Here is a 12,108-nt window from a genome sequence, read left to right as displayed (position 1 = left end):
TCTTCCTAATATAAAGAAACCCACTAGTGGGTACAACTGGTACAAGCTGCTACTGGGAGAAGTGAAAGAACCAAAGGATAAAATAACAGACAGTCCCATGCAGGCAGATTACTCATATTTTAAATATTCTTCATTTAATGCCACAGCAGAGCAGTTTTTCATCCTGAACTGCTATAAAAAAAGAAAATCTTCAAAATCATTGGCAATCCCTGTCATGGAAAAACTGGCTATGGAAACACACAGGAAGGAAGGAAATAAAAAGTAGTCAGGGGTTGCAGGTACTCTGTTATTTATTGTACAGTATTTCACTGAAAGTACAAAGGCATCATCAGTACTCACCAGAATTGTATTGTAACAGGTACATTATACTGCATGTTAAAATGTGCTGCTTTAACGAGGCAAGATGGAACACAAACTTAGAGGAAGAAAGAAAGGAGTTTAAAAAAATGTAAAAATACATTTTTTAGTAACTGATCTGTACAAAAGAAAAAAAGAAAAAAAAAAGAAACTGAACCAGAGGGCAGGGATTAAAGCCCCCAAAGTCATTTATAACTATTTAAAAAGGCACTGTTATCTACCATGTCATTAGGACCTTTGGGTTCTGTTTCCTTCATACTGATGACTGTGGGGGTGGGGGAAACACTGTTACTAAAATGATCAGACTCATACAAAAGTATTTACAGAGAAAGGCAGAAAAATCCCCTCCTCTTGTTCCAAAAGAGAAACATTTGCCCGGTGGGAGAGGACAGCCTTTCTCCCTATCCTCTCCCCACAGCCGTGCCAGACCCGAGACCTTGAGTGGGAGAAATCAAACAGTGAGGATGGGGGAGAAGCCGAGTCCTCCTAACAATGGGAAAGTGTCTCTCTCATTTCTGCTTTATTGCTTTAAACTCTCCTATTATCAGGGGAGCTAGAAGATAAACTAAAGTCCCTAAACCCCACACCACATCCCCAAACCATCCTGGCTGCAAGAAGAGAGGGCAGGTGCTCGGGACAAAACGGTGAGGACCAAGAGGTAGGGCTGGCTGGAGCTGTCTTTCTAGAGAAAGGGGGGAAGAGACGGGGAGAATAACGCTTCAAACTACCAGACATTTGTGCTGCTTTTCTAAATCTCCCCCTGGGAGCCTGCCAGCCGCGCGTGTCAGCAGGAGCAAACCCAGGGCACACGAACCCACCAGCCAAAGCATCCGACGGCAGCCGTGGGACGTCGCCGGGGCGCCTACACGTGAGCGCTCTTGGCGTGGGTGGGCGAGCTGGATCCCGAGCCGTAGTAGAAGCGGTTCTCGCCGAAGGTCTGCGCGTCTCCCGAGCAGCAGACGATGACGCAGCCGCCGAAGAGGCAGAGGGCAGAGCCGATCCAGCCCGTGTACAGCGAGTAGCCGAAGCTCATGATGGTGGTCTCGCGGTGGGCGCACACCGGGAACCAGATGGTGGCCACGACGCCGCACATGGCTGGGGACAGGGGGGAAGGACTGAGTTAGGGCTCTGAACAGGAGGGAGTGGCAGCAGAGTGTCTGGGGACAGAGAGGAAACTCATCCCTACTCCCTTCCAGTCCCACGGTGGGACCCAGAAGCGGCGGCATCAGGGCGAGGTCCAGGAGATCTCCAAGCAGGAGGCAACATGGAAACCTCAGGAGGAGAGAGGACAGCCATCTCTCTCAGGCACCAATACGAAGGAAAAACAACTGCTGCCTGACACAATGTGATATATTTATTAGAAGGGAAACAGATTTGTTCCCTCGAAATATCTTTAAGAGGGAAAAATGAGAGTCATCCCTGAAACTGATGTTCTGGAGAACTGCAGAATTAGGAATAGATTAGATATGCAGAGGCCGTGGAAACTATATGGATCAGTGAGAGAATAAAATCTGTGGACCCGTGTGAACTGGTTTAAATCCCTATTTCCACATGGACTCACATGCTGTGTCCTCAGCCTATGTCCCTCCTCATCATTGCAGTGACTCTACTGAGTGGTCACATAAACATCACCAAAATCTCCCAGCACCCTAAGGCAGAGTAGGGTTTATGAAATACGAGCAGAAAATGAGCAGGGACAAAATAAGCAGCAGTTAGGCATTGCTGGGGTTTTTTCAATGGAAAAGGAAATGTCTCGCAGCTCTGGAAAACAGATTCTAGTTCCCTGTGGAAAATTTCTATCAAGCAATGGGGACAAACCCAGCAAGACTCTCCAGACATTTACTGAATTTAATAAAAATGGGACCTGAAGACTCTGCAGAAAATGGGATCCTACCTAGGCACTACAGTGGGTCAAAAAATGACTGCAGGTTTCACCTTTTACTTGATATCCCATAGGGGGTTTTTCCACAAAAAGCCAGAAGGCAGCTGCAGTGGTGCTGTGAGGTGACATGTGAGGGAGACAGTCCCCACAGAGTCCCCACATGCACCGAGGGCAACGGGAGTTGATGGTGTTAATCACCTCCCAGGAGCAGGTCCTAAAACAATACTCCTTGATGGCCTGTACATCTGAGAAGAATTAATCTGTCAATATTTACTTGCCTCCGGGACAAGCTGTGCAGGACTCCATCCTTGTGCCTATCAGAGAATCAGAGCAAAACAATAACAGGACCATGGCAGCGTTACAGATTTCCACCAACCGTGTTAAAAGGTATCTGGAGGCAGTGTCAGAAAGTTAAGGTTGCAAGAGGGAAAAAGAAAGGGGTGAGAGTAAAAATAAAATTGTTTAGTTAAAGCAGAGAACAAACCGTAGCTCCTGGCCGGTACAGCAAAAAACCCATCCCCAAAGCTGCAGTTATTGTGAGAGAAAATATTTTCTTATGGAAAAGAGAAGAACATTTGAAGGATGCTTATAAAGCCAGAAATAATTTTGGGCCTCCTCAAAGGAAGGGCCCCGCAGCTTTGGAAGGAATTTTGGAGAAGGCAGGGAGGGGACAAGAGCATTTCTCCTGCGTGTGGAGTGGTCCTGCAAACAGCTCATGAACCTCCAACGCTTTAAAACAAAAATGTATCAGTTGGGAATCCACAAAGCATTCTAATGGGCTCTGGGAACAAAGCTGCTTTGTTGTCCGAAAAAACACAATCATCTTTTCTTTCTCTGTCAGCAGTAAATATATATATATATTTGTCTATAGACTATAAGAGCCTTATCTCTCCAGACCCTCCCCCACAAGACAGGACCGAAGAAAACACTTGCACTGGGGTGAGAAGAGCTCTCAGGGATGCTCACACAATGGCATCTCTTGTGCATGTGGCTCCACTACATGTAAAACCACCTTATTTTAATGCTGACGATACCAGAAAGCTGTGAAACACAAGCCAAGGGCTTTGCACGGGTTCACTTGACCTCTCTGTCCTCGGAGGCTGCCAGCTGCTGTCAGCCACCAGTGACCCCGCTGCTGAGCAAGAGGAATGCCCTGGAACAGGACTGGGCTGCATCTCTCTGCATAGATTAGGCTGGGCTGTAAATCCTCCCAGGAGATGGGAAAAGGACAGTCAGCAATTGCAATGTCTCTCTGCGGGCTCAGATTTTATTCTGGTTGTACCAAAGAGAAAGGTTGAAAAAAAAAAAATATGATTTGACAGGAAACCCAAAGAGATGGAAAAGGAGTTTTAGGGCAAGTTTCAAGTCCTAAAATGGCTGCCCATGTGGAAAAGAAGTGTAGATAGAAGTTGTTATCCCTTCTCTTGTGCTAATGTTGGGACACCCTTTGCCTCTCTCTAAACAAGAAATCTTCAGACAGTAGAGCTGTGTAGCCAATATAGTCCAGCAGGAAAATAAAAGAAGGTCTGCAAAGAGAAGGAATATTTCCTATTAGAGCAACCAATTTAGCTGGGAAAACAGGCCTGTTTTGGGGCACACATGTGGAAATCCTGCCTGCTTTTTACAGCTGGAGTAGGCAATCTAGTAAAAGCCACTGCCTCTACCTAAAAAATCCTCTCAGCACTGCATGGCATGAATGTCCTTGCTCCATCAGATTGCTGTGAATCCACAGGGATACATCCCAGCTCTCAGTGTTTCCAAGACTTTTTTCACTGTGGATTTGCAGTAGCTCAGTCTGCTGAGCTGAAACCCTCAATACTCAGCATTAGAGATGTGTTGGAGTCAGAAGGACGTGCACAGAGACAAGAAGCACAGAAAGTGCTTGGGGAGCTGGGAGAGAGGGAACAGGATTGTTCTAACTCAGGGGACAGTGAGTCCCTGCCAAATTCCTTAACAGTAAGTTAAAGGCTTTTTGCAGAAGAAAGAATACTTTTCTTTCACATCTAAATTTAACTATTCCAAATTGCTGACTCAAAGTCACATGGATTTCTCTTTCAAAGCATTTAGCTGAAAAAAATAGATACCATTTTTTTTTTTTTGTGTTCAAGGCAATCTTTTTATCTTGATATCTATGGTTTTACAAGTAAACCTCATGCAGTCTTCAGAAAAACTCATTAAGATCCTTTATTTAGTACACAATGGCTTATTTTGTAGCAGCAATTCCCACTAACGTATATTTAATCTATTTTCCAGTGTCTGAGTCCTTCTCCTCCATTGGGAAAATGCCCCCTTGGTTACCAGCAAGGGGTCCTCCAAATCAGTGTCAACAACAAGCTGGGCCAGGGTTTTTCCATCAACACCGACATGTGAAATGTTTTCACACCAGCTCAGAGCAAGCCTCTGCTGACGGTTGTTTTCAGCCATAAATCAATTCTCTCAGATAGGATCAAACAGAGCCATAAACACATCAGCAGCAGAATAGCAGGGCGTGCACACAGGTTGCACTCTGGCAGCCTGTGATTATCACTGGACAGAAAAATCAATGGAATATCTGAGCCCATTGTTTTCCTGGCAACTTTTCAGATTTTTATATTTTTGGTTTTGTTTTTTTTTCTCTCTTTTTTGGCTCCAAGCTGTGTTTCAGTCCCTGTTTTCCCTTATACCAAATCTCAGTGACAAACTGCCATCCCTTCCCTGAGCAGCAAGTGAAGTTTGCTTTGGGGCCAGCTCCCCTGTTTGCATCCCCACTCCTTGTTTCTGCTGCATTGGGGAGTGTTTTAGGGGTCATTTTCTTTTAACCAGAGCTCTGGGTGTTGCTCTCCCCTAAGAGGAAAATTCTGGAGCCTGTGAGGTTGTGGAAACCATAAGTGAGAGTTCAGTGGCTGAAGGGTGAATAAAAACAGTCCAGGGCATGTTACTTCTAGAATATAATGGATTTTAACTCAGAGCCTGATCCATGCTTGTTAAATGCTCTGGAATGGTGACACCTCATCTTGCAGCTAACAGATCATTAATCAGCTTAAATAATGTCAAAGTCCTAAACTCTGTACATTATTCTTCTTCCAAAGGGACTGCCTTGCTGATGAGCCTGGGAAAAAATGGGCTTTGTAAATATAAATGTGGGTTCGCTTCCTCTTTTTTTTTTTTTTTAAAGCAACCTAAGAGCAAAAGAAGCTTATTTATTCTTCATTTGTGATCTGACAAAAAGAGCATTATTGTAACTGTGACTAAAACATTGTGACCAGGCTGCTGATCCCAGCCCAGATCATTCAGGGCATCAGGAACACCAGTAAATCATTCACCTGTAGGTGCTTCAGAGCTCACAGCAGTGACAATCAATAAGATGTGGTCCAAATCTGACCCAAAGATAATTTGTCTGCCAATGTCTCTGTGACACAAATGTGAGAGATGTGATCTCTCACACTTCCTTTCCTCACAGGGTCTGCCTCGTTGGAAAGCCATGTTCTGAGGCAGAGGGGAACCTGGTTTATGGAGCACCACAACTCTCCATCATTCCCTCACATTCCCTGGTGTCCCACTGCAGCGTGACTGGGGTGGGATCGTGGCACACCAGACACCAAACCCTGGTGGGACACTGCAGCATAAAGCATTTCACTTGTTCTAACACACTGGAACCCAACACTGTCACTGCAGTTTGTCATCTCTGATTTGGTCCTGTCATCCTCTTGCCCTTTGGGAATTTTAGGGACAATCCTCCTGCCTCCACATCTGCAGCCGTGCAAGGAGGCTGACCTGAAGTATAGTTCTCCTTGACTGGAACCAAAATCTCGTGGCTTTTGTGGCAAAGTGCAGCTCTGCTGGACAGGGCAAATCCACCAGAGCAGACTACTCTGGCACTAAAATTTCATTCACATGCAGAAAACCTCCATCTTTTCTTTCACTTCTCCAAGCCCAAATGCATGACTCAGGGTTCCAGAGCTGGGGTGAAGATCACACTCCAACATGGCTCTTCATGATTGGGATATCCTAGACCAGCCCTATAAAGCTGATATTAAGACTTCCAGCTGTGCTCTTAAACTCCACAGGCACCTATAGGGCCCCTTGGACCCAATCCCTCAGATTTGGCATGTATGGACTTGTGCTAACCACAAGGTGATGGAGGAGGACTGACTACGAGGAGCATCCAGAGGACAGCCCTTCTGAGCGTGCAGCAATATTCAGTGCCCACTTGAAAAAAAAAAAAGAAGAAGAAGAAGAAGAAAGAAGACGGGCATGATGTCAGTGCTGGCTGCCAGCGAGCAGCAGAGCCACACAAAGAGGTCACTTTGCCTCTCCCCTCCTCCTCTGCCACAGACGGGTGAAAACAAGGCCCCGCAGACTGTTGCTGAGATGACGAGGCCTCAAGAACATGCAGGTGTGGCATGGGGGACAATGAGCTCCACAGTCTGTGCTGCTCAAAACAATCTCCTCCACAAGCACCCAGGACGGGAAGAAATTCCCAGGGGAGCTTGGAGGCCGAGGGCGAGGCTGGCCAGAGGAGGTTGGGAGGCACTGAGGGCATGCCAGTCCTCTCCCCGTGCCAGTGCCATCCCTCTTCCCATGTCCGTGCCACCTCCATGCTCCTTTCCCTGTGGATGCCGCAGGACCAGCCCCATTCAGTAAGGGCTTCCCTTCCCACATGCCTCAGCTTACTTGCCCTGCATGTCCAGAGAAAATTTGGAGGCTCTGCCTTCCCTATAAGTAGCTTGGAAGTTTAGACCCTTTCCCAAAAATCACCTCCACAGCGAACCAGCACGATCCGTGCCTGCAGGCACTGCCCGTGTGCGATGGCCTTCCAAGAAAAGCTGTGACTGACGACCCCACAAGGCAAAGACGGAGGGATTCACAGCCCTCCCTCTAACCCTGCTTCATCCCTGCCTCCTCTCCTTGTCCTCCCACTCCTGTCCCTGCCTTTTGTCCACCCACAAATGCTGGAGAGCTCCAGGGCCAGCCCTGCACAAACCCTTCCAGGAGAACACGCTCCAGCAGGCTGCAGGGTCTGGGAGCAGGGATGGGCTGCAGCCCCCCAGCTGGGGCAGGTGCCTTACCCAGGAGGATGATGAGGATCCCTCCCAGCTGGGAGCGCCGGTACTTGGCTGCCCCGGGCTCGTGGCCCATGCGGATGCAGGGCAGGACCGTGATCAGCAGGAAGATGGCAGGAAGTCCCAGGACGGAGGCGGCGATCATCAGCGCTCGACATGCTTGGACGTACCCTGTGGGCAAGGCAGAAGAGGAGGGTTTTGTTATTTGGCACAAGAAAAGGAGGCTTTGGGCTACAGCTCCTGTTTGGTTAGAGCCCAAGATATGCACGGAGTACGGGAAATGGGTTCATTCTTGTGTAAACATTAAATCTGCACCAGGCACGGGGCAGTGAGGCTGCGGGGCAGTGGGGAGTGCGTGGACACGGGATGTGCAGGCTCACAGATTCCCAACAAACAAACAGCACTGCCCGGAAAACACAAGCTCTTCCCAGAGACACTGAGAAATCATGGAGCTGGAAAATACGGGAAGGGAAAGTAGGAGAAATTTTCTCTAGGAAGGAGTTTCCCTATATTTTTTCGTAGCAAGAGCTTGATTAAAAACCAAGACTTTTAAATCTTCAAAATTAAATAACAGTAATGTAAAACCTCAAAGACTCTCCTATCATTCAGAGGGCTGAATAGTTGTAGATCCACTGCTGGCACTGCAGGTCCATGGGATGCTGCCAGCAGCTGCCCCTAGGCAATGAGCACTGTTGACCTGGGAGGAGGAGGAGGAGGAGGAGGAGGAGGAGGAGGAGGAGGGATACTCCTCACCCACAGCCACACCTCAGCACTGAACCCCAGGAGCTCCCATTCCTCTCTTCGTGTCCCTGTGCACAAGGCAACAGGAAAAAACAAGGACCAGAGGCTGTGGGGGTGCTGGGCAGGACCATCACATTTCTGCCACTCTGGGAGGGTCTATGTATCACAATATATGATTTTAAAAATATTTATATACTATATGTATATCTAAATTTTAAAATATATAATTTATATGTGATGTATATATACTATACAAAAATTGCATGTAAGTAAATTATACCAGGTCATTATTAGCATGCAAAAGGAAAAGGACAAATGTCAGATTTGCTCCAGTGCCTAGTGTCCTCCCCCAGCTTTCAGGACAGTCTCAGCACAGTGAGTGTGCTGGCTCTCTGTCCCCTCTTATTAACAAAAAGGAGCTGTCAGATGCAGACATGGAATTCCAAGATGCTTCAACCAACACCAGCAAAGAGGGGCCTTGAGTATATCCCACTGACACACAGGTACAACACCAGGAATGAGAATTTTACTGTCTCAGGAAATGCAGACTCTGTGTGTATTGACTATTTCCTTGATTTTTTTTCAAGAGGAAACTTTAAAGAAAATTATTACCTGAGGAGCTCAGAGCATAAAAGCAGTGTGGATTCTGTGCAACCAATCCCAAGTAAATGAGAATACAAACAATTCATTTTAAATACTTGACTCAGACAAAGAAAGGCTCTAAATATATTTTAGATACTGGGCACGCCAGGATAAATTTCCCTCATGCCAAGCTGTGGGTATCAAACAGGCTACAAGCAGAAACATCTTGGTTTGTGATTTGCTTCTGCTTGAGGGAAGCTTTGCTCTCTGCTACTGCAAGACCCATTCACAATAAGTTGCATTCACTAATGTTTCTTTGGGGCAAAACCTTCCTCTGCCTTCTCTGCTGGATCAGATTTAACAACAGCAGCAGTAAGGGAGGCAAACTTACTAAAATAAAAGTAAGCACACACAGAGAAAGGGAGAATGAGAGACTCAACATTCCTAAGTGCTGTGTGCCACAGACCAAGCTCTGTAACAGAGAGACATTCAGGAATTATCTTTTTCACCTCTTGTAAAATTATCTTCACAACAATTTAAAGCAGCAAATAAGGAAACGTGAAAGCAAATGACAAGGAATTTCTGCCCTGTCAGCTTTGAGAGAGGCACCTTCGACACGGTAGAGGAGTTGCAATCTAAAACACAGCAGAATGAAGTGCTGCAGAGTTAACAGTGGTTGAAACTGGCAAGATCACAAACCAAACTTACAGGGACCAGACCTCACAAGACTTTGGCAGGTTTAATTAGCCCAAAAGATGTATTAACGCTGACTAAACACCTTGCTTAATTTTTGCTTTTCAGTAAACTAGACGAAAGTTACTATATCATTAAAAAATATCAAGTTAAATGTAGTTACATCAGTTTGCTGTGTAAAAGTTCTGTCTTGCCTCAGAACCTGTGGGAAGCACAAGACCATCAAGACTAATGATGATCTTCTGAAAGATTAAAAGCCATAGCAGTATTAATAATAGATGCTGAAAGATTCATTACGCTCCAAATCACTTTAAGGAATCAAACATTAACATTTGTAATAGTTCACCCTCCCCTTGAAATGCTCTATTACACCTCAGTGTGCTCTGTGTGTTTTGCAGGGCAATCCAGACACAAGATGTGAGAGGAGCAGTGAGATTTTACTGAGAGCAATGATTAAACATTAACAGAATTTTAGCAGCCACAGAAAACCTGGGTACGATTAAAACCAGGTGTAAATCAATGAGAATCATGTTAAGAGCTATCATTCACCTTCTTTAGTGCATTTAATGGACCATGTCCTGTGCTGATGAAGCTGGAGGAGCTTCACCATCACCTCCTGCGGCAGCAGCACCTTGCTCTGGGCAAGGCTTCATCCCTCACTCGGGGTGGGAAGGAGAGGATGGGACACACTCACCTGGCAGTATCAGGATGTCCACGAGGGGCTTGCAGTGATAGAGACCTGTTGCCATGACGCAGTCTGCCCACAGCCCCTTGGATCCCAGCTCATCCATTTTCCTGCAGGTGGTGATGGTGTAGCCGCAAGTCACCACCCAGTCGTTGGTGGCCGTGGCCACAACCACCCCGATCCACCCGACAAAGCTGCAGACAAATCCGGCCAGGTGCAGGCAGGTGGCCACCATCTCCGTCCTTGGGTGGGGACAGCTGGACAGGACAGTGCCCTCGGGGTCAGCGGAGCCGCCCGGCGAGTCCCGGCTGCTGGAGCGGGAGGATGGGGATGGGCAGGAGCAGGTCCCTGGTCAGGCTCTGCTCAAACACTGGGCTGCCTCTGCCCAGCTCCCTCCCTGGGAGGGGTCAGAGCTGCCTCCAGCCCCACAGCGCAGGGGAGGAGCGAGCGGGGAGCCCCAACTTCTGCCGGAGCATCCGCAGCGCCCGAGGGGAAGGAGGGAGTGCAGAGGAGGAGATGCACCATCTCCTTTGCAAAACAAACAGGGGGGGTTGGTGGGTTTACTCAAATGCAAACAAACAGCCCGACTGTTTATTAGGGAGGGACAAAGATTAAGGCAGTGCTTGCCGGCTGAACTTTAATAGTCGCGCTGGTGCATCTTCATGGAAAGGTAAGGGAGAAATGTGGTGGACAGAGTGACTCAAGAGGTGGAATTGATCACCTCATCAAAGCATCAGCACAGCTGCTGTAAAGGGCCAAAATCAGTCTTGGGTCTTTCCTGATGTTTCCAGTAATTGTAAAAATATAAAAGACCCACTACTGCTTTCTCTGCTGTGCCTGGGCTTTCAGAGCTATTAACTAACACTCACTGAGTATTAAATACGTGTTTAACAGCACCGTAGTCGCACTTTTGAATCCTCAAATTGAAACGAGCAGCTTTTAACTCAGACTTTTAGTCCGAGTAAATTTGCTATACAAATTTTAGTACATTTGATAAAACAGGAGCAGCCCACTTCAAAACGCCAGAGGTGGAGAAACTTCACATCTTCCCGTTCTGCACCAGGAGAAACAGGCAGGCAGGACATTTTCCGAGCTTCGCTCTGTATTTTCACGGCACATATGCGTGTTCTCGTGTGCCAGCACACCCCTGAGGATATTTCATTGCTGTGTGCTCTCCTCCAGCGCTGCCGGTTTTGGGAAGAGAAGGTTTGGAGCAGGCAATGCCGCATGCCTGGAGAGACCACTAGTGGAGAGCTGCCTGCGGTGCACGGGCAGGAGCAGGGACAAGTGACACAACAATGAATTTCATTCACTCCTAGAGCTGTCAGTGAGAAAGAAACACTGGAAACGCCACTCCGAGTTTAAAGTGCTAGGAATTCAATATATCCTGCTCCTCATCCAAGGGTATTTTTTGCCGTTCTTTAACAACTAAGAAGAAAAAGAGCATCCTAACTATAATTTGTCACCTGCTCCTTAGATCCAAAATTCAAGGACATGAGGTCACAGTTTTCTGTCAAAGCCTCATCTGAACACTGGAGCACGACCAGTAGAGTTGAAAGCTCTTTTTCAAGAGAAGATAATTCTAATAAATATAAATTTCATAGTTGTTTTCGCATTTGTTTTATATTGTTCTTTACTTCTTAGGGTTTTTCTATACCTGGTTTATGGTATTTCTGTGAAGCCAAGCTGCCAGCTGGCCTTCCATGAAATTTCCTGATGTGATTCCACCTTCCTGCATGGCCTATCCTCCTACTGCACCCACCTCAGGTGGAGTGTGCTGTCACTGACATCCAAACACCAATTTGTGTTGTCTAGGGCTCAATTCGAGATGGATTTAATCTTCCCCTAAAAACCATTCCTTCTTATTTATTATTCAGGAGATAAACTTGCAATCTTTTGGGTGAAAGTGGTGTTGTTCCACTTCTTGGACTGAGCAATTGCACTGGACAGACCATGGACACCTCCTGAATTCAAAAGGAGATGAGAGATTTCACCCCAAAGCTGAGGTTTGGAATAATCTTACACTGTGATAGTGCAGGCACATCCTAATGCACAATATAAGTATTTTTTAAATGCTGAAGGCATTCATTGGTGCATACATCCTTCTGTAATTCAGTCTCCTACAT

The 12,108-nt window shown here is 46.7% G+C and overlaps 1 protein-coding gene across 1 annotated transcript; it reads right to left on the bottom strand.

Moving 5' to 3' along the window:
- Window positions 1-344: 344 nt before the first annotated feature.
- On the bottom strand, window positions 345-10,369 carry CLDN11 (claudin 11). The gene is made up of 3 exons (XM_041467825.1): window positions 9,992-10,369; window positions 7,288-7,452; window positions 345-1,452 (listed from the first exon to the last, which is right to left on the bottom strand). Exons 1-3 carry the CDS (start codon window positions 10,215-10,217, stop codon window positions 1,220-1,222), a joined length of 624 nt encoding a protein of 207 aa, XP_041323759.1. The 5' UTR covers window positions 10,218-10,369; the 3' UTR covers window positions 345-1,219.
- Window positions 10,370-12,108: the final 1,739 nt, after the last annotated feature.

The sequence above is a fragment of the Pyrgilauda ruficollis genome, unplaced genomic scaffold (genome assembly GCF_017590135.1).
Source record: "Pyrgilauda ruficollis isolate IOZ18807 unplaced genomic scaffold, ASM1759013v1 scaffold21, whole genome shotgun sequence".
NCBI classification, from domain to species: Eukaryota; Metazoa; Chordata; class Aves; order Passeriformes; family Passeridae; genus Pyrgilauda; species Pyrgilauda ruficollis.
Note: the sequence above shows the minus strand (reverse complement) of the source record. Positions and strands in the feature narration are given on the sequence as shown.